This window comes from Ciconia boyciana, chromosome 1, assembly GCF_034638445.1.
Source record: "Ciconia boyciana chromosome 1, ASM3463844v1, whole genome shotgun sequence".
In the NCBI taxonomy this organism is placed as follows: Eukaryota; Metazoa; Chordata; class Aves; order Ciconiiformes; family Ciconiidae; genus Ciconia; species Ciconia boyciana.
Genome location: NC_132934.1, coordinates 135,218,324 through 135,240,716, shown reverse-complemented (window position 1 = coordinate 135,240,716; position 22,393 = coordinate 135,218,324). Strand labels below are relative to the sequence as shown.

General features: G+C 39.5%; 1 protein-coding gene across 8 annotated transcripts in view; it reads right to left on the bottom strand.

The window, feature by feature from the left end:
* CTPS2 (CTP synthase 2) overlaps nt 1-22,393 on the bottom strand; it is an 89,884-nt gene that overhangs the window by 66,276 nt on the left and 1,215 nt on the right. For 3 of the 8 annotated variants that reach the window (XR_012040049.1, XM_072849286.1, XM_072849319.1), the window contains exons 1-10: nt 20,728-22,374; nt 20,074-20,279; nt 17,577-17,747; nt 17,191-17,291; nt 15,215-15,331; nt 13,629-13,712; nt 8,910-8,990; nt 5,026-5,177; nt 4,642-4,774; nt 266-354 (exon numbers count right to left, since the gene is read on the bottom strand). Coding sequence is in view for 6 of the 8 variants with exons in the window: in XM_072849286.1 (XP_072705387.1) it covers nt 266-354; nt 4,642-4,774; nt 5,026-5,177; nt 8,910-8,990; nt 13,629-13,712; nt 15,215-15,331; nt 17,191-17,291; nt 17,577-17,747; nt 20,074-20,239 (1,094 nt within the window). In the remaining 2 variants the exon portion in view is untranslated. Of the gene's footprint in view, nt 1-265; nt 355-4,641; nt 4,775-5,025; nt 5,178-8,909; nt 8,991-13,628; nt 13,713-15,214; nt 15,332-17,190; nt 17,292-17,576; nt 17,748-20,073; nt 20,280-20,727; nt 22,376-22,393 lie in introns of those variants that run through there. The other 5 variants (XM_072849297.1, XM_072849293.1, XM_072849303.1 and 2 more) reach the window with 3 other exon arrangements.

Sequence of the window (22,393 nt, the reverse complement as noted above, 5' to 3'; positions counted from 1 at the left end):
AAAAAAAAAAAACAAAACAACAAACCAACCAAACAACTGCAACTTGTCTAAAGAGATTAAAAGCAGAGTAAGCAGAGTTTGAGGATATAGGTTGATACTATAATTTGCTATGTCTGAAGCTTGTCACCAACCATGCACATCTAACCCTTTACATAAGTAACGGAAGTTTGGATGCACTGAGAAATGATTTACTGAAGCATTTTTGATCACATGAAATAAATATCACAGTCTGCATTTGGAATACAGAATACCCGATGCCACTTACTCTGCTTTGCACAGTTTGTGCCATGCCTGGTGATACTTCACTGAGTTCTCGGCTTCTGTAGAACGTTCAAGTTCTGTTGAATCTATGTACTAATAAGGAAAAATATGCAGTGAAATAGTCATTTCTTCCACAGAAAGAGCAGCATACACTATATAACCAACTTTTTAATAGCATTAAGACAAACCTATTAGGGTTTCAAGTGAATTTTCCAATAAACCCGTAACAACTTCACTGAAGACCCAGTATTTGCTCTAGTTGCAGTAATCCATGCCCCTTGCATGTAGCTCCAAAGCTCTGCCTGCTTCCAGTCCTCCAGGCGAGCAGACTTGGTAGAATGCTCCATAGCTGCGTACCTAAGTTTTCTTCCTATGGAAATCAGGGCACCAATCAAGGGGTAGTGCTGACCTTATCCTGACATCCAAATGAGACGTGGCCAGGGTGTTCACCTTCCCAGCTTTTGGGTGCCACAGTTTATCTAACCTTATCACAGACTGGATAAACCTACATTGCCTAGCCTGTGAGAAAGGCATTCCTGGGGACTGACGTGAAAGCATCGACTGTAGAGAGGGAGGCAGACTCATGTCCTACTAGAAATACTACATTAGAATCTCTACTGTCATTAATAAGCATGGCTCCTGAGGTACCAATAGAGCAAATGAGTGAGGCAGCTTGGTACTGCACTGGGGACACAAAAGATCAGAGTTTAATTCTTGGTTTTGTCAGTCTTTTTCTCAGAATAACATCATTAATAGCATCCTGCTGTAGAGTCCATCCCCCATAAAAACAAAATCATCTGAAATGACAGAACTCATTTGTGTGTGGAGAAATGAAACCGATAAGAAGATTACTGGAAGAATTTTTCCAGATAGGATTGCCTTCTAACAAACATTTTCTACTTTTTCCACACTCTAGAAGGCATCAAAAATACAACAGAAAAATAACTACTTATGGATGTTGTTATTCTATACTAGTAGGATACTACAGTAGGATAGTAGGATACTAGTAGGATACTATAGGATAAACTAAAAGGACACTTTTATCATGCTGGGAGGTTGGAAAGATAAACTAATTACAGTTGAAGTTAATTATGGTTTCCTTGCCAAACATATTGAGCCAGCACGTTTATCACTTCAAGCAGTATCAACATTTCATCATTCAGATATGTGGATGCTAGGTTATGAGCTGGATGCCACATACAATATTAAGCAGTTCCTTCAGAACACAGGATTATACGGAGAGCCTTTGGACAAAAACACTAAAAAGGAGGTTAGCACATGCAGGGAAGTACAGTAGGAGCCCTTGTCTGTTAATGTTTCAGCACCACACAGCAATCATCGATTCACATGCTTCTTAATGCAAAAGCTCCAACGAACTTAAGACTAGCTGCACACAAAGCTAACCATGCATTTGTGGACTTGGTGCCTTTCACTTTTTTGCTAAAAGCGAAGTTATTTTACATATCATAAAAATTTCACACTATGTAGCTGCCAGTATAAAACACTATTTAGAGTGACACAATCATGTAGGTTGGAAAGAGCCTTCAGATGTCTCTAGCCCAACCCCTGCTCAAAGCAGGTCAAATTAGAGCAGATTGCTCAGGGCCATTTCCAGTCAGAATCTGAAAATCTCCAGGGATTAATTCTGGCTGTTCCCACTTTCTTGTTTCTCATGCACATAGAAACAACTTTTTGGAGTATTTGCTCCATAATCTTCCCAGGGAATGAGGTGAGGCTGACCACCTGCCATTTCCCCAGATCCTCCTTTTTGCCTTTTTTGAAGACTGGTGTGACATTTGGCCTTTTCTAGTCATCAAGAACTTCCCCCAGTTGCCACAACCCTTCAAAGCTGATGGGAGAGTGGCCTCACAATGACACCAGCCAGCTCCCTCAGCACTCTGGGATGCATTTTGTCCGGTCCCACGGACTTGTGTATGTCCAACTGATCTGAGTACTTCCCAGCTACGTATGTATGTATACAGTGGAAGAAAACTTATTGTGGAGGAAAGCTCATCTATTTCCTACAAATATATTTATTTTCTTTTTTTCCTCCATAACACCTCCTCCCCTTTCCCTTCAAGGGAAAGGAGACAGCTTAAGCCTTAAAACATAAGCTATTTCTTCCTAAGCTGAGTTTCTGGTGGTTGATTTTTGGGGCTTGCTTTTGTTTTTTAATTGTTTGGGTTTTTTTTAATTTTCCATTATACCTACCAATTGGCTTCTTAGTCACATAAACACATGAAGTTTACTTGAATTCTGCTTAGTCCTTGTAATTTCAGAGATACGTTTTAGCAGTGAACACTATGCATAAGTTCCTTAGTATGTAGAAAAATATTTCCTCTTATTAAACATGAAGTTATTTTGTTTTCTTGAGTGGCTCCCTAGCTGTTTTACATGACAGGTAGCAACCAGTTCTCTGTCTCTATACTACTCAACATTCGGCATACCTTAATAGAGGACAAGAGTAGAAGGACACTAAGATAAGCAGTTTCTGGTTTTTTTCCTTTTCTCTTGATAGGAAGGGCCTCTTCCCCCTCCCCAGAGAATAAATCAACCCACTCCTCCCAGTAAAGAAGTCCTACAGAAAAAATAGTTCAGGTTCGCTTTTGTTTGTGCATCTCTGCATGCCTCCCCTACTTGAAAGGGTTCTGGGATGACAGCAACAATGAGAAGCAAAAGACGAGGGATTTGCAGCTGACTGCTGTGCCTGACAAGCGGCAGAATGATACTGTGAGAAAACAACAGGGTGATTTCAGAGCCCGCAACAGCGCAAGCCACAGTGAAGAGCACATTCTACATCATCACAAGGTGCTGCAACTACTTCACCATCTGATTAACAGTCCTTCAGAACCAAGCAGTGATGCGAGGGTACAAAACATAATTGGTTATCTTGGTACAGGGCTAGTCACCTTCTCCACCAAATCACTGAAAACACCTGAGGTGATACATTCCTGGTGACCCATGTTCTCAAGCAAACAGAAGTATGTTACCAGGTTTCTGATATGAGAAATTCCTTCTTTAGTACTCAGTGTTCTTGGTTTAGGGAACTTATCTTCTCCCAAAAGATATTGGAAATATCACTGTAAACAAGACTTCTATGTATTCATTACTCTGTGCTTCATTAAAGAAGTACACATGTACCCCTGGTTGTTCTAGGTGCTCACATTGTTTCTTTCTGGGGTAGATGGACTGAGACAATAGAATGGTGGCTATGTCTTTTTGCCTGCTGCCTTTAGCGACCTGTTAAGCCGTCCTGGATATTAATGACCTTCCTCATCAAAAAGTGATTGGTTCCAGTAAGAAACTTTCTAGAGCTGAGTGGAAACAGCCTTGCACAAGCATTATCTAAGCAACCCATGCATAGCTTTTGACACGCTGAAATTTTCACTCTAATATCTTCTATTTTTTATATCATGAAAAATGAAATTATCAACAAAGGTCACAGGGTTCGGCAATTTTCAGCAGTTACCAAAGTGCATAAACACACAAACTTGCCTCGGTCAGAGACAGGCAGAGACCAAAACCTACTGAGTGCAGTACAGCCTACAACTGCCCACTTTGATCAATTTATCTTATATCATTTAACAAATCATCGCTCTAAAGCAGCATGTCGTTGCTGATACTTTGCGACCATTTATTACTGTTTTACTACTGCAAGTTGCTAAGATGTCCTCTGTACCCATTAAGTGATAATAATACACACTTCCACACTGCTTCTCTGCCCCTGACTTGCCAGCCCTAGCAACAAAACTCAGCAATAGAAACTGACAGTTCCACCAGTGAGAAAGCTGGTAACAGTTTTTCCCTGTGTAGTTGAACTTTCTATTCTCAGTAAAAGGAGATAAATTAGATCCCTAAATAGTCCTTTATTGGAGGAACTACCATCTTGGAGAAACTAAGTTTATGGCCCAATTCTGATATCATTAGAATCCTGCTGAAGATAAAATGGATGGCTGTCAGAATATTAACTGAAATGAAGAGCAACAGCTTCTAGTACTGGATCTCGAAAAGAAACTAAACTGCTTTCCCATTTACCTATTTTCTCCTGCCTTTAAACTAATCTCATTAACATGATAAGCAGTCTCATGAGAACAAGTGAACCCTACCTTTGATAGTAAATACACATTTGCAGGTAAAGTCTGCTTTTTCATCAGATCCAGTTTTGTGTAATTGCAGTGTTCCTTTCAGATAAGTTTAGTTCCAAATAAAGTAATTAAATCTGTAAACAATTCTTCAAAAAAATGAGATGCTTGGCCAGTCTGTATTTATCTGCATGATTCATTTTCTAATTTCCACATGAATTAAAACTGTCTCACACAATGGGAACTAGTACAGTATATTCAAAGTATTCCTGAAAGCAAAATCCAGAAATATCCTCACCATTAAATCCAGTTTGTGATTGATCGCCAGTGCAGAGTGTTCCAGAGCCTTGAAAACAGATGCATAGCAATCACTTAGTTTTGTGTACTTGCCAACGAGAGCTATGGAACATACCTTCAGCAACCTTTCATATCTGACAAAAACAAATTTTTCAGTTATTACACCAATTTTCACTAAGAAAACATTTTAATTGTGTTTGCTTTTTCTTTAACTTCACAAAACATCTTCTAAAATCTCAAAAATGACTGTTTTTAAAACCAGACTATTCACAAGTGTTGATCAGCAGCATGCTACTGACCCCAGTCCAGTTTGGTGACTTCACAGCAGCTAAAAACCTAACCTGAATTAAAACAATCCTAGAAAAAGCAGCAGGATTTAGAATACCTGTCAGCCATCTTCTTCCATTTCATTAGAAGATCACTTGGTTGGTCATCAATAGGTAAATTTAGCCTCTGTTTAAAATACTTAATGATGCCTTGCTCCTCCAACAGGATTGGTACTCGATAAGTGGAAGAAACATCATGGATAAATATCACCTAACGAAAAAAAGCATAACATAAAAGACCTACCTAAAAATTTTTCATAGGAAACATACATTTTGTTTTTTGCATACTACATGCATTTTGTATTCTACATACATTCTAATTTTTAAATACTTTTCTTTTGAATGAGCAGGGCAGCACAGCCAATATTTAAGGTTCCACTAAATCTACAAGGAAAAAGCTACCCAAAAGGTAAAAACGTGTTTCACTTCTTCATCACACCATCATATAAAAATAGTTTGTCAAGCCTATCAATGCATCAGTTTTAATACAAACATCTGGCCCCACAAGCAGTCATGCTTGCTAACACTTCTTTCTCCCTCTCTCACAAACTTGAAGAATATTAACTGGGAAAGAAAGAATACAAATGGAACCTAACAAAACAGACCCAATTAGGTTGCAATAAAGTCTCCTACAAGAAGTTTGTTAGTGAATCAGGTTATGTAATTAATTAATAAGAATAGTCCATTCAAGGACCATTTAGTTAAGAACACATTTATAAACCATGTTCAAGCTGCTGGCAGTTAAATTCATTCATTGCACTTGGCTTACACAAGACACAGAGTTCAGAATCCTGAGTAGAAGCGTTCTCTTCCCTGATACATGAGAAGGATACTTGCTTAGTTATCCTGGAGTTACTTCTGTTCATCACATAAGTACACATGCATGCTGCCCCATGCCTCTCTATGTGCCCATTCAAAAATAATACAGTAAACACAGCCCTCCTACAGTAGGAATAAGGCTTATCCAACTGCTCTTCCAAACTTGGCAGCTACCATCCTAAGGATATGAATTAAGAAAGAATCACTAGCTGCTCTAGGTTACAGCCGTGCTGACTATGGAGATTGTTATAATCCTGAAACAAGCTGAAGACACTGGTTTTGTTTTGGTGGAACATACACTGAAGTGAGGAGGGAGGACTCACTTGATAAAAGCAAATTAAAAAAAGAAATCCACTTAGAGGAAGTCTGTGGGCAAAATAGCATGTGGTCTTCGTGGACTAGTTATGACAGTCCTGGAAACCATTTCCAGGCACACAAAAAATAAGAAAATCATCAGGAGTAGTCAGCATGGATTCACCAAGAGGAGGTCATACTTGACCAACTTGATAAACTTCTATGATGAAGTGACTGGCCTGGCAGATGAGAGGAGAGTAGTGGATATTGTCTACCTGGACTTCAGGAAGGCTTTTAACACTGTCTCCTGTAAGATCCTCATAGACAACCTGTTCATGTAGGGGCAGGATGAGCAGACAGGGAGGAAAACTGGTGGAATGGCCGGGCCCAGAGGGTGATGATCAGCAGCATAAAGTCTAGTTGAAAGCCAGTAACTAGCAGAGTACCCCAAGGGTCAGTACTGGGTCCAGTCCTGTTTAACATCTTCATTAATGATCTGCACAAGAGAGCCATGGACATACTGGAAAAGAGTCCATGGCCCACAAAGGGCCATGAAGGTGATTAAGGGATGGAGCATCTCTCAATTGAGGAAAGGCTGAGAGAGCTGGGACTGATCATCCTGGAGAAGAGAAGGCTCAGGTGTGGGGGTGGAAAATCTCATCAATGTACAGAAATACCTGAGAGAACAGTGCAAAGACCGGGCCAGGCTCTCTTCAGTGGTGCCCAGTAACAGGACCAGAGGCAATGGGCACAAACTGAAACACAGGAGGTCCCCTCTGAACTTCAGGAAACACTTTTTCACTGTGAGGGTGACTGAGCCCTGGCACAGGCTGCCCAGGGAGGCTGTGGAGTCTCCATCCTTGGAGATATTCAAAAGCTGCCTGAATAATGGTCCTGGGCAACTGGCTGTAGGTGGCCCTGCTTGAGCAGGGGGGTTGGACCAGATGACCTCCCTTCCAATCTCAACTATTCTGTGATTCTACGACAGCAAATAAATGGGACAGGTAGACTGAAAAGATTGAGCTCCTTGAGATTGTAAACCATGGTTCTAGACACAAATAAACTGTAGCTTCTTCTCTGCTGGCATTGCACATAGCTCCAGGAAGAAGACTGATGATGCATCTAATCCTTCAGTTCACAAGAAATCCATGATCATTCTAGGGAATATATAGACATGTAGCCAGTGTCTTCTGAAATCCAGAAGTGGTTCATTGATTTCAAGACACACAGGGGACTAAAGAATGGCTTTGCAGAATTCTGATGAATGCAGCTATGAAAAGGGAAAAAAAAAAAAAAAAAAGGCTGCAACACAGTACGGCACCTAGCAGCACCCCAGTTCAGTCCACTGGGTCTAACTGCCAGGGACACACCTATATTACACAATGGAGTGCTGCAGACAGACATCTGAGCTAGCCAGAACAGTGCAAGAAGAGTGCAGCACTCTGCCCGGGATCATATACTCAGCTTGTCATGAAAGCTGTGACTGGTACCACTATTGACCTTCTACCCTAAAAGGCAGAACTGTGGAAAAAAAAACAGTGCCATGAAGACAGCTTCCTCCCTGTTAGGGACCTCCTAGGGAAGTTCAGTTACACATGGGACGCTTGGTCCAGTTAGACTGGTGTAATAACTGCAATTGCAATCTCAGTATGTACATGCTTACACATGGCCTGATACTGCCAGAAAAACACACACCATTTTTGTTTGATTGAACTCCCAGTTGTCTCTCCCTGGCTGGAGAAGATCGACAAAGGCATTTCTGAAGGATTTTGAAATCCTTCAAATTAATGGGGATTAAATTAATTGAATGTATTGGAAATTGTAGAACCTGGGCATAACGTAAATGGTATAGAATAAGGGGTGGATACTGTGCTGGTTTCGGCTGGGATAGAGTTAATTTTCTTCCTAGTAGCTGGTATAGTGCTATGGTTTGGATTTAGGATGAGAATAATGTTGATAACACACTGATGTTTTAGTTGTTGCTAAGCAGTGCTTACACTGGTCAAGGGCTTTTCAGCTTCCCATGCTCTGCCAGTGCACAAGAAGCTGGGAGGGGGCACAGCCAGGACAGCTGACCCCAACTGGCCAAAGGGCTATTCCATACCATACAGCGTCATGCTCAGTATATAAGCTGGGGGGAGTTGGCCGGGGGGCAGCGATCGCTGCTCAGGGACAGGCTGGGCATCGGTCAGTGGGTGGTGAGCAATTGCATTGTGCATCACTTGTTTTGTACATTCTTTTATCATTATTACTATTATTATTTTCCTCTTCCTTTGCTGTCCTATTAAACTGTCTTTATCTCAACCCACGGGGTTTTTGTTTGTTTTCGTTTGTTTCTTTTCCCCCATTCTCTTCCCCATCCCACCGAGGCAGGGGGGTGGAGGGTGAGTGAGCAGTTGTGTGGTCCTTAGTGGCCAACTGGCCTTAAACCACAACAGGACACAAGCAAACCCCCTAGCTTTAACCGCACTTTGTTCATCCGTTATTATAACCACCCGAGATGATTTATGGACAATAACCAACCATAGCTTGAAACTGCACAGTCTTCACAACTATGTATAGCAATTAACCGTGCACTCAAAATCTATTCCTTTTATTAACTTTTTACACAACATGCATTTAAATTCTTAATGACTGTTTGACATAAAATTTAACCTATAAACTCCCAATATTTTAAAAGTGCTATAGTATACATGACAGCAAGATAAAAATTGTAGAAACACTTACATATTAATGAAACAGTCTGAAGCTGAAAACAGAAATGCACAGAAATATTTGTATGCTTTCCCACATATTTAAGTAATGATGAATAAAATATTAAACTACTGACCTGCTCAGGCTCCACATGGCAAAACATGGAAATCTTTTCCTTCACTGCCATTTCTATAGGTTTTGCACTTCTGCAGACAATCTATCATAACAGAAGGAAAAATCTTAAATATTTACTAGGCAAACTAACAGAAGATCCTCAATACTGTTCATGAAGAAATTAATCTCCTTTGGAAGCACAGCACAAACAAATGTGCCTTTTTTTTCCTCTTCCCCTCTTTTGGAGTTCTACGATATATCACCACACACAAATATGTGCTAGGAAGGCAGAAGTAAATCTGTCACCTGCCCATACTTTAATCTTTCTTTGGCATTCTCTGTAATACTGCTTCCTCATGTTCTCCTTTCTTGTAGCTACTATTGTAACACTCTTTACCTAAAGTCTAACAGCTCTGTCAGTATGAATAATATGATGAATCAAAAGAAATATTGTGATCTTATCAGCTAAATTTAGAGCAATAATGCTTAGCTTATATGCATGTTTTCTACTATATTTCAGTACTTCAGCATCTTTTCATAATTCTTAATTTGCACATCATGATAAAAAGAAGGAGGTTGAAGATGAGAAAACTGTTTCATAATTTTGTGGGTTTTTTCCTGGTGCAATTATTCTGCTATTATTTTGCTGATTCATGTAAAACTTGGGAATTTTAGAAAATATCGACAATTTTTACCAAGAAAGAAAATAAGCATGTGTTTTGGTGTTTGTTGGAAGGGGTTTTTTTGCATTATGTAACTTCAGGCAACCAACTCGAAATGCAGAACTGCTCTCTCAACGTGCGTATTGATTACTTAGTCTACTACTGCCTTAAGTTATTTTGAATACTGGAAGTGTAACAGAAAGTAGCATGATCCTGTTAAACGATTAAGTCATTGTGCTGGTTTTGGCTGGGATAGAGTTTGTTTTCTTCATAGTAGCTAGTATGAGGCTATGCTTTGGATTTGTGCTGAAAACAGCGTGGATAACACAGGGATGTTTTAGTTACTGCTGAGCAGTGCTTATACAGAGCCAAGGCCTTTTCTGCTTCTCACCCCACCCCACCAGCGAGTAGGCTGGGGGTGCACACGGAGCTGGGAGGGGACACAGCGGGGACAGCTGACCCCAGCTGACCAAAGGGCTATTCCATACCATATGATGTCATGCTCAGCATATACAGCAGGGGGAAGAAGAAGGAAGAGGGGGACATTCGGAGTGATGACGTTTATCTTCCCAAGTAACCATTACACATGACGGAGCCCTGCTTTCCTGGAGATGGCTGAACCCCTGCCTGCCAATGGGAAGGAGTGAATGAATTCCTTGCTTTGCTTTGCTTGTGTGCACGGCTTTTGCTTTACCTATCAAACCGTCTTCATCTCAACCCGTGAGTTTTCTCACTTTTACTCTCCCAATTCTCTCCCCCATCCCACTAGGGGGGAGTAAGCAAACAGCTGTGTGGTGCTTAGTTGCTGGCTGGGGTTAAAACCACAACAGTCATTATTTTCCCCATCTTTCTAGCAAATGCAACTACTTAACGCATTAAGCCCTTTTTTTACTCAGAAACCTGTAGCTGATCTTTGATCACCTTGCTAGAATGCAGCTTAGCTACACTGATATTGATGAAGTCTAATTAACTTCCCCTACCCTTGCAAGAAATTCTAGAAACAGGAAAGCAATGCCAAGTATAAGGGAAAAGTAGTGCACATTCTAATAATCAAAAAAGAATTATGAAACAATTTGTACATTCTATTCAATTGAGCACAATTTATACTTAAAAATTGGGTACTGTTTGAAGACATAATCCATACACCTTGATAGTATGGGCACATGATTAGATCCACTTTGAAATCTATCATCCATCTTGCTGAGACAAATTTAAAGTTAATGGAGTCACAGAAATCAAAAACATCAGAATCGGCATGAAAATACAAAACTACAATAACAGTGGTGGAGATGCATCTCAAAGAAACATAATACAAAGAAGATGAGGAACAATTCAATTGAATAGGGCAGCACTGACAAGCATATAATCAGTTTTCAAAATGCTGTAACAGAGTCGATTAAATCTGCAGATATAGCGTATTCATTAAGCACTCAGAACACCCCATGGAGAACATAAAGGCTCCTGCACATACACAGCTGAGACTGGCCCAGCATGCCACCTCAGGGAAGCCTGGGACCAGACAGCAAGGCAGCAGGTATTAAGAACAGGGCTAGCCAAGTTTAGGTCAGGCAGCCCAGCAGCACAGCTTATGAAGGAAGCCCTCCTGATTGCTGTTCTAGGAGCTTCCCCATGTGCTGTCTTGGCCTTAGGCCCCTGCCCAAGAGAACAACCATTTAAAGATTTTCTTGAAGCAGTGCCCAAGCAACTTTACAATAGCACCAAGAGGCTTTGCTCAGAGTGTAATCTCTCTATGCTTTAGTGGTCAACAGCAGCAGTTTAAAAAAAAAGTACTGCACTTCTGGCAGTCCCAGAACTGCCCCAGGCAAGAACTCAAAATGTGAGAAAATGACTAGATTAGTCTGTTTTCCTTTTATTACACACACATACTTAACAGGCTTTTAAAAATTAATTGGGGGGGGAAGGGGTGGGGAAGTCGCGCACTGGCAATTATCTTCACATTTATTTTTGAAAGGCCTCCAAAATTATTTTTGAAAGGCCTTCAAAAATCACATGCAACTTTCCATATGCAATTAGCACCTCAAGAGAGATTTTGAAATTTAGGCCCTGAAGCTTGGAATATAGAGCAGCACTGCATTAATAAAAGTCTTTCCCTCCACAAGTTGATTACAGTTCCCAGGTCACAACAACTTGAAGCTACCTAACACATCCTTCACATAGCCTATTTATAAAGCCATCGGTTTTATAGTTATAAACATGCTTTTTGATAAATGTAAAATACAAGGGTTCAAAAAAAAAATCAGAAAGAAGCACAACACAAAATTTAGTTGTGTTACTATCCTTTTAAGCATCATTTTTCCTTTTTGAGGATATAAATATTATACAGAAGCAGTGACTATTCTCACTACTCTCATTTCTGAGAGGGGCTAGGAAGCTTTTTCTCCCAGTAGACTTTATGGGAATGGAAAGTGCTCAACAACTTCCAGAATCAAGTATGAAAAATATCCTTTGACTTAACAAGCAGCCTCACATGAAAGAGTAAAATTGTCCTTTTCTGTTCCTGAAGCAGACCAAGAAACAGAGCGTGTCTTCAGCTGCACCAGCTGCAGCTCAGGAAGACAGGAGCATAAGTTTGAACTGGGGTTGTACAGGCATTTGAAGCTGTGCTGCCCTGGCTTCAGTGCTATCAACACTTGACCAAGCACATTAACGTCTCCAATGGCAGGTATCACAACAGGGAGCCTGAAATCCACTTATGTCTCCTCTCTGCTCCCAAGGAAAAGTGCCAGGGAGGCAAACACTGCATCCAGGGAATAAGCACATACTCGTTACTAGAGCACTGGGGAGAAAGAATGGAAGGAGTTGAGCATTTGTCATCATTTGCCAACTGGCATGAGGTGAAAGTTGCTGGCTTTAGGTTCACTATACTATGTGGTGCAAGAAGGGATTCAGAGCAGCCCTGCAGAGAAGGACTCGGGGGTACTGGGGGATGAAAAGCCAGACATGAGCCAGCAATGTGCACTCACAGCCCAGAAAGCCAACTGTATCCTGGGCTGCATCAAAAGCAGTGTGGCCAGCAGGTCGAGGGAGGTGATTCTGCCCCTCTGCTCTGCTCTGGTGAGACCCCACCTGCAGTGCTGCGTCCAGCTCTGGAGCCCTCAACACAAGAAAGACACAGACCTGTTGGAGCGGGTCCAGAGGAGGGCCACAAAAATGATCTGAGGGATGAAGCACCTCTCCTATGAGGACAAGCTGAGAGAGTTGGGGTTGTTCAGCCTGGAGAGGAGAAGGCTCCAGGGAGACCTCATTGCGGCCTTTCAATACTTAAAGTGGGCTTATAAGACAGATGGGGACAGACTTTTTAGTAGGGCTTGTTGCAATAGGACAAGTGGTAATGGTTTTAAACTAAAAGAGGGTAGATTCAGACTAGATATAAGGAAGCAATTTTTTACAATGAATGTGGTGAAACCCTGGAACAGGTTGCCCAGAGAGGTGGTAGATGCCCCAACCTTGGAAACATTCAAGGTCAGGTTGAGGGCTCTGAGCAACCTGATCTAGTCAAAGATGTCCCTGATCATTGTGGGGGGGTTGGACTAGGTGACCTTTAAAGGTCCCTTCCAACCCAAACTATTCTATGATTCTATGAAAGAAATTGGGGAACCTTACTTTGAAGATTCACCCACACATTTTATATTTCCAAACAGGAATATTTTTAAAGACTGTACTTCAAAGGTAGGATTGCTTCTTCTTAATCATGCATAAAAAGAAATTTGAGAAAGAATGTTAGAAGCCAGAAGCATTCTAGGTCTTCCCACAAACTGAACCAAGACTTTAGATTATTTTTAGCAATGCAGAATGATTTTTCTGCAAAGATCCTTTCAGAAGAAGAACATAGCTATAAGTCCCAAGATATTGCAAAGAGTTAGTTGAATTAAGTTAACTTAAAGTCAATTTGAGTAATTTGATTTCCTGTGGCTTTAGTGAAGCAGTGCAGCATATATGTTGCATTTTTTCTAAAATTCTTGTCTCTCATGGGAGACTAAGGCTTATTCTTTGAACACAGGTTATGCAAGGACACTTCAGGATGACCTATAAATAAAAATCTGTATTTATTGACTCACCAAATCTGGAGACAAGCCTAGACCCCTCAGCGCTCGAACACTGTTCTGTGTTGGTTTTGTCTTCTGTTCACCAGTGGCGTTAGGCTGGAAAGACATATTTTGAAAACTCAAATAGCAACTAACATCTACTAACAGAGCAGTTACAGGTTAAAAGAGAAAAGTCATTGCAAGTAATAATACTTGCAGGAAGCAAACGTATCCAAACAGAGCCACGATATGCCAGAAACAGAAATGGCACCACTGTTATTACTTATATAAGAAATTCTGTGGCTGAAACCACATGGCCCTAATTTAGGTCAGGTTTATTTTGTTTTTTTCTTTCAGATAAAAAGTTTCAATATAATTGACTCAGGTAGAAGAAGAATAATATTCCAAAAGTTGGATTTTGTTAATAAATGGAGAATGTCCAACACAGCACAAAGCCTTCAGTGACTGTCCTTGGAAATAATCAGATGTCATAAATAATTCTGTTCTCAAATACACAGAATCAATCCTACCAATTGCTGATCAATCCTCTAATCCATAGCTGCAGTGGTTAATAATGCTCTTTTTACCTGTACAAGGTGCAATCATATCATCATTACCAACCTTCGCCTACCAAAACCTCCCCAGTGAATCCTTATCTCTTAAAACAATAAGAAAACCTATTTGTGAAGTAAAATTTAGAGTTCTAATGGAAAAGTACTTTTAGCTCTGTACAAAAAGTTGTAGTGGTCTTGACTGGTAGACCATCGCACATCGAGGAGCTCACGATCCACATTAGAGTTCACCTGAGGATGCCCAGGCCTGTGCTGTGCTGCACAAATCCCTTGGCTGCAGGACAAACTCAGCCAGCTCATTCTATTTATTGAACATATATAAAATTATACACATTCCTTTTCCGGGTTAAGTAAAGGTGGCCCATCCACCTGGGTAAAGACTGGTAATTAATATCTTTAGGAAAGAGGAGCCTGCAGGCAGCTCCCACTCAGCACCTGCAACTACATCACCTGCATGGCCTTGCCTTTATCTAGGGACATGGCAAGAAGTTCTCCTGAGAACATCCATTCTGTTTGACAGTAAAAACTATACAGTTGTTTCCTTGTAAGAAAATTATCTACTAGCTCAAATGACCAAAAGGAAAGAATCTCTTCTACGGACGTGGTCTGCCCAGCATGCTGCACATCAGGGCCATTCAATGCTACACCACCTGGGGTTCCTACCACCTAGAGGGACGTAAGGTCATTTATACCATTCTCTCCTTATAGTGTTAGCTCTAACAAATAGGATTGTACACGATACCTTAGAGAGTCTGAGTGCCTTTCTTGCTCTGTTCATAATGTACCAGCATGTACCAGCAAAGCACAACTATATTGAGCCTTCTAGATAAATTAAGTGTTGATAAGGGGGGGTTTTTGTAACTTAGAACATTAAAACAGATTCTCACATCAATACAGTAATTATCAAGGCCTTTATTCACCCCAATGTGGCTGGGTTTCATATCTCTGTCTCTAAAACCCTCCAGCATGAAAGGGTTAATGAGAGAAGTAAACAAATATAAAGCCCAATACAGAGTAAAATCTATTTTATTAATTTTAATAACTTACCTGTGGTACTAGACTAACATGGATATTACAGAAGTTCTCTCTTTTTGCTTTGAACTGAAACTGTCTAAATGCTTCAACAAACGGCATTCCTTCAATATCTCCAATGGTTCCACCCAGCTGAAAAAGAAAGTTTGGATAGGTCAGAGTGGCAGAAAGCAAAAATAAAAGAAAAAAAAAGTCTACCTCTTACCTATTCAACAAGTTTTCTGAAATTTTTATCTTAAAAAAACCCGACAATTGAAATTTGCAGGCATACTCTGCAAAGAAACCTCATCTATTCTGCGCATTTTGTTCCCTGTGGAAAACATAAAACAATTTTCCAGTTTTGTTACATTCACTTTACACCAAATACATAAGCCTCCCATGGGAAGATGTGTGGTGCTACTGAATAATATGTGCTTTCACACTGCCTTCAAAGTGGTGAAAAATTAATCAATAGTTAAGCTGATGTGAAGGTTTTTGTACAGAAAAACTTTATTTTCCTGTCTGTCAGATTAATGACCAGTTGTGACCAACAAGATACAGACACGTAGCAGCATTATCATAGCTTTCCAACATCAATAAATGCCATATGGACAACATGAAATAATATTTCACATTATAAAAGACTTTATTTATCACCAAACGAAAACCCAAGACTAAGTCCATGACAAAACTTATTTATAAAGACAGAAATTAGATGTCTTTTGAAGACACAAAGAGCTGTAGTAGACTAAGTGCTGAATAAAGCAGTATTTAGCACATAAGTCTTAATGAAGTAGTTGTATTTCAGAACGATCTTTCTGTGCCACCAAGTGGGTTTTGACAGAATTGCATATTTGTGTTCACCTAGTACCAGAAAAACTTCTGACAACTACATTTGTATGTGACACACATATTCAGTCTAACTTCTTCAGGATTTTGCCATAGAAAAACATTATAATTATCCTTAAAGTCCTGAAAAAAAATATTTTTATCAGGCTGGATCTATAACAAAAATAAAAACCAACCCTTACATAGAAGAAACCGAAAATTAAGTCTGAAGTTAAAGAACTGACAAGCCCATCGCTTATTAATGTTCTTCCGCAACTTCTGTATTTGCTGTTTTTACATTTGTTTTAAATTAAATGTTTGACTCTCACTGTGCACATCATAAAAAAGATCTATAGCTATACCAATAAGTATATTTTAATCAAGGGAGATTCTTCTGCTTAAGAAATACTGAGCAATTCTGTGACGTGGGTCACAAAGTTTATAACACTATTGATTACGGTGGTTGCTTCTGGCATTAAATCTATGATATATTCTTCTGTCAAATTCTCAGGTATAATCTTTTTCTGTATTTTCTGCTGTAACAGTAATACTAGCAATTACTGACTGCCTTTCCTCCAGTTGTCTCAATGCCCTACTAAGGATGGGTAAAACTTATTCTTTTCATTGTGCAGAACATCAACAGTTTAAGTGATTAACAAAGTTGCCTCCAAAGATCTTAAAAATAACACCAGAAAGTGGGAAACTAACTTATACAGTGTTTAAATATATTCCTTTAAACATGACCACGAGCAACAAGATGGACATTTGAAGCCATATGGAAAGCTAGAAAGTTATAGGCTGTCCCATTGACCATAGGAGATTTCAGGTATTACTCAAGTTTTCTCAATACTATTAACAGTATAAAGCTTCAGTCAAATGTCTGTATCTTGGAATAGATACTTCACATTACAGTAACTGGCTGCTTTAATTTTATAAATTAATAAACTCCTAAGCAACTCAGTTTCAGCACTATTCTAGAAGGGATTTAGTCAAGTAAACAGAAGCTGTAGGGATAAGACCATGCCTATCACTCTCAGAACAAATAAAAGAATATAAAACATGTCTTTGCATTGCTGCTCTCCATAAAACTTCAGTCTGACCTTTTTACAGTAAGTAGCAAAGAGAAAGCAAGCTAGTTCTTTGTGTTCACTGCGGATATATATCCTAAAAGGTTCCATACTTGCCTCAATTACGCAAATTTGTGGCTCTTTTCTGTCATCATCCACCGGAACTTTTGCCTGATTCATTACCCATTCCTGAACAGCATCAGTGATGTGCGGAACAACTACAAGACAAAGCCAAACAAGGCAAGCGTATCTTATTTTAGGCCCATATACCAGTTTTTGCATGCAAAAGGGGGAAAATGAGCAGAAAGTCAAAAGGAAACTAGTAGCTCCTTTGTCTATTCCTCTTTTCCTTGAACCCAGAAGCCCAACATTACAGGAATATGCCCGTATCTCTTGGGAAGGGGAAAGGAATAAGATGATGCAGCAAGGAGCAGGTTGTTGTAGCTGATCACTTTTTTGTGAAGACTGAATAGACTACTATCCCACAGAATTAAAAATATCACCTTGAACGGTTTTTCCCAGGTAATCACCATGTCTTTCTTTATTAATGACATGCTGATATATCTTTCCAGTGGTGATGTTGTTATCTTTATAGAGATTGATGTCCAAAAATCTCTCATAATTTCCCAAATCTAAGTCAACTTCACCACCATCATTCAATACAAAAACTTCACCTGAAAAAAGAAAGTGAAAACAGACAGAAAAGCAACAAAATAATCAGAAATTATTAAACAGACAGCAGGAATACCACAAACTTATCTTAAAATTGAAGAACTTGTTTTTTAAATGACATATCACAATGATGTATCAATAAAGCACATGCTGCAACTCAATCTTTGTCATTCTGTGTGACTTAATATCCAAGTCATCACTTTTACATCGCATGCCCATCCCTCAGTCACATATAGTTTTACAAATAAATTTAAGTTATATTGCCAAAATATTTAAGTGAATTAAAAATCTTTAATCAGCATTCCAACAGCATGCTGCAATCCTTGATTGGAAGAAAAAAATCTCCAGAAATCATAAATCAGCAACAAACAAAACATTAATTTACACATAGCAGCCAAAAACTGTGCTTTTATAAGCATGAATTATGACACATGTTCAAAGTGTTTCACTACAAATTTGTGTTGTTTGGATCTTGATGATTAAGGCTTGGATCAGGAGTAAAGTTATGATGAACATAAATGCTTCTTCAAACGTGATCACTGTGTCTTCTTCAGTTGTTTAATCTTGTGTATTTGGTTCACTATGTCCACAGCGAGGGTTATTTCTGACCCTGAAAAATCTAATGAAAATATCCTTCAGATTCAGACTTTTCTTAGACCTCTAAAGAGCCTCTAAATTCTGAATCTAGTCAACTTCTGAAGGAACTGAAGTTGCTAGATCTCGAGGTAAGGCTGGAAAACTCTTCAGAAAAAACATAGAATATTTTGCCATGACCCAATGAATCAACAGCTAAACAAGTTACGGGACTAATGCACAAGAAAAAAAAAGAAGCAATCCCCCTGAAGGTATAGTGTGGACTACGGAAATATATATCCCACCAAGACACAACACTCCAGTCAACGGTTTAACAAAAACACCACAATGTGTACAACAGAGTGGAAGATCTATGCCTGATCCCTTGAGACACTGAGTACCTCCTCTGTACTAAATTATCATTTAAGCCAACAGACAGAGTGGAACCAACATTTCTCATAAGCAGGCCTTGGAAGAATAAAAAACCACATTATTAAAAAAACCTCTTTAGTTAACTGGAAATCATCAAATTAAAATCCTTTGACTCAACCATATTTCTGCCAGAACGTTAACAAAAGAGGCTTGCCATTCTGGCTTATGTGAATTTCTACTTACTACCCAGCAAGCCAGTGTTTCTTCACAAGCAGTAAGAAACACTTAAGCGAAAGGAGGGGTGGGGGAGGAAATCATGTGGGAATTACATGCCATAGTATCCCCTCTCCCCTGTACCTGACCCAGGGGAGGAACACATCCTCACAATCTCAAGTCGTTGCAGGAGTCTTACCACCTGCAATGGCATAAGTTCCCCAGTCAACCACCTAAGTAGCACCAGATGTGCTTCTGAAAGTGCATGACTACTGGATTAGTTAAATTTGGCTTTCTGAGAGAGGCTTGATGTGCTGTGCGCTCCTCCTCCACTTAAAAAGCAAAGTGGTCTTTTTTCAGTTCAGGAGATAAACACATTTATCTCCAGTTCCAAAAATTTTGGTCTAGACTAAAAGTAAGCAGACAAAATCTGACAAATAAAAAGAATTAGAAATGTCTATTGGCTGAAGGTACTTTGAAACTTTGAAAACCATTGTTTTCAATAAACGTACAAGTAACAAGACAGACAGCTGAAGGAACATTCAAAATCATAAATGCATGTCAGACTGTCTTGTAGCTCATCAGCAATGTAGTCAATACAACCAACGTAGCCTAAAGAACCAACCAAGCTAAGCATCTATTTTAAAATGATATCACTAGTTGAGTCTCTAAGCTTCACTGATGGTTCTGACTAGATCTTCATTGTCTAAAATGGGAACTTAACCTAACTTTCATGAGGACACACTAGAGGCACTGACAACTGACATCCAGGTAACAGCATTCACAAGTAACTGTCAAGGAGTTGTTTCAAAAAAGTTTTGTAGTACTATTCCTTTTTTTTTTATTTATTCAAGTTGAACTGAAGATAGCATTGACTGAACAAGGCCTAGAGCTAGGATTTTCCAATAAAGTGGTACTTTATAGGAAGGAAGTGTGTACTCATAAAAGCATCTTCACCAAACAGGCTTCTCCTCTCTTTACTTAGAGCAGACAGTGCCCTTGAGAACACATAGTAAGGAACAAACTTGCATTGCCAAATAGATTATAAAATGACTAATAGCTACCATACTATTGTTTTTCAACAACAACAAAAAAGCGCAAACCAAAAAACCCACCACATTACTGTGAATACAAATATTTACGCAAAAGGAACAGCACTGCCCTTCGTACCATGTTCATATGGTGAAAAGGTTCCAGCATCTATGTTTATGTAAGGATCAATTTTGATTGCAGTGACACGTAGACCACATGATTTCAGTATGGTGCCAATGCTGCTTGCAATGATCCCTTTGCCAATGCCTGAGATGACACCACCAGTTACCAGGATGTACTTCATCGGAAAATCAGCACAAGCACACTGATCTCGAGCTGGAAATCTAAAATGACAAAGATGTTCATCTGATGAATGCAAATGCATGCCAGGGACGAACACAGCCTCAGTATGCAAAGAATCTAAGCTGAAGCGACCTTCAGAAACACAAAACAAAATCACCAGTTTGGAATCTGGGAGTAGGATTCTTCTCTCCCAGCTTATACACAAATATGTAAGCTGAGCACCTAAGTCTACTCTGCAGTAAGTGGAAAAACAGAATACCATTTTGATACACTGCCCTGTGGAGATGCCAAAGAGAGGCACAGTTCACCTGGCCTATTCCTCTCCTGTCACAGGAAAGCCAGCTAACTTTTAGAACCACAAGTTAGGCAAGATGAATCTCACCCTGGATTCTTTCTAAATTAAAGAAATTAATCTTTGAGAAGTTAGCTCAAAGACTGTTCATTGCTACATTAGCCAGAACATTCACATTCTCCACCCAGTAGCTTTACCTTCAAAAGTAGTGACTGCAGCTTCCAATATCTATTAAAATCAGTATACCATCCACTCCATTTTTCAGCAGCTTTCGCTTGTCCAACTCACAGTGTATCAAGTATTTTACCTGAAGTCTTACAATATCCTACAGATCAACAGAACATGAGACCAGAAAAGAAAAACTGAAGCAAAATGTCCATATTTATACTACAGTACACTACTGCTCAGGAGCCCAGAGTACTTTCTTCACATGCCTACCCATTCTCCCTCTCCAGGTAATTACTGTGAGAGAAAAAAAAAAAAAAAATCAGAAAAAGAATAACCTAGCATCTCTGGACTATGATGCAAATAAAAGTTCACGCTGCTCTAGAAAACAACATTGTATTTGTTTAAAGTTTCAGATTTAGAGAAACGTGATGTTATGACACATGTTAGCATCATGAATTCAGAACGGCAACCCCGGACAGAGTAGCTCTGAGAGCTATAGCATGCGGCCCTCAACGTGGCCAACTTATCAGAGTCTCTGCTTCCCTGTCTAGACCATGAAATAAACGATCCCTCACAAGAAGGAACTGCAACTATGAGTACTCACAAACGCTATATCCTGAAGACATGAACATGATAGTTAATGCATATTTTGGTGCTGAAGCCTCAATTAGATACAACATAATATTTCACAGTGCTCTACAATATTTCTAGCATAAGCAACAATGGCTATTCAGATACAGAAACTCCCCCTCTTGAAAATGTTGATGTTTATAAGAAACCTGCATAATTAAAACTGAAAAAAAGGACCAGCTATGAACTAAGAAATTCAAATATAATACTAGGCAAATCATATGATGGGGGGAGGGTAATCTAAGAGATGCTAATATATCTATGCCACCTTGCACTGTGTACAACTATGAATGGTAAGGGATCCAGAACTATTAAAACGGATGGTGAGGAGACAGTCCCCCCCCCCCCAAAATTCTGATAATTACTATCCTAATTAAAAATTCCTCATCACCCTTCTTGTTGCTATAATCTGCTGTTCTCACCGACTGCTGTTGATGTTGTCCCTGCAATTCTCCCACTTCACCTGGCTTTCACACAAGCATAGATTTTGCCACCATTTCTCCACCCCATCTGAAACAGGATGATGTTGTGTGTATCTCATCCATAACTGCATTCACTTGACATTCAGGCAGCTGTGGAGGCTAATTACTGGAATAATTTTTGAACTATGACAGCATGGCTCACCACAGAGCAAAAACTCTAGGGTCAAGAAAAATCTTTCCTTACCGAAGTATCTAATTCGTTCAAAACAACATGCACCAGGACAAGATCTAACAGCGTTCAGGATAAACCAAAGCACTATGGTTCTTCAAACGCTGGTAGTAAGCAGTAGCTAGTAGACAAACATTGTAGCTCTTCTTCTTACTATACTGAAATAAGATAAATAAGGCCTGGATCTTCAGGAGGCAGAGTTCAAGAATGTAACAATGCCTGTTATCAATGCTCTTATGATTGATAATAGGAATTAATAAACTATTATTTCTTTGTCCATATAGACAAAAGGAAGACCACAACCATCAAAAGTATTTAAATCGGGAGAAAAGGATCATCAGGAATTAACTTGTTCCTACTATTTAATTTTAACATGTAACTTTTTTTTACTAGCATAGATTTTAAGATTTGGAG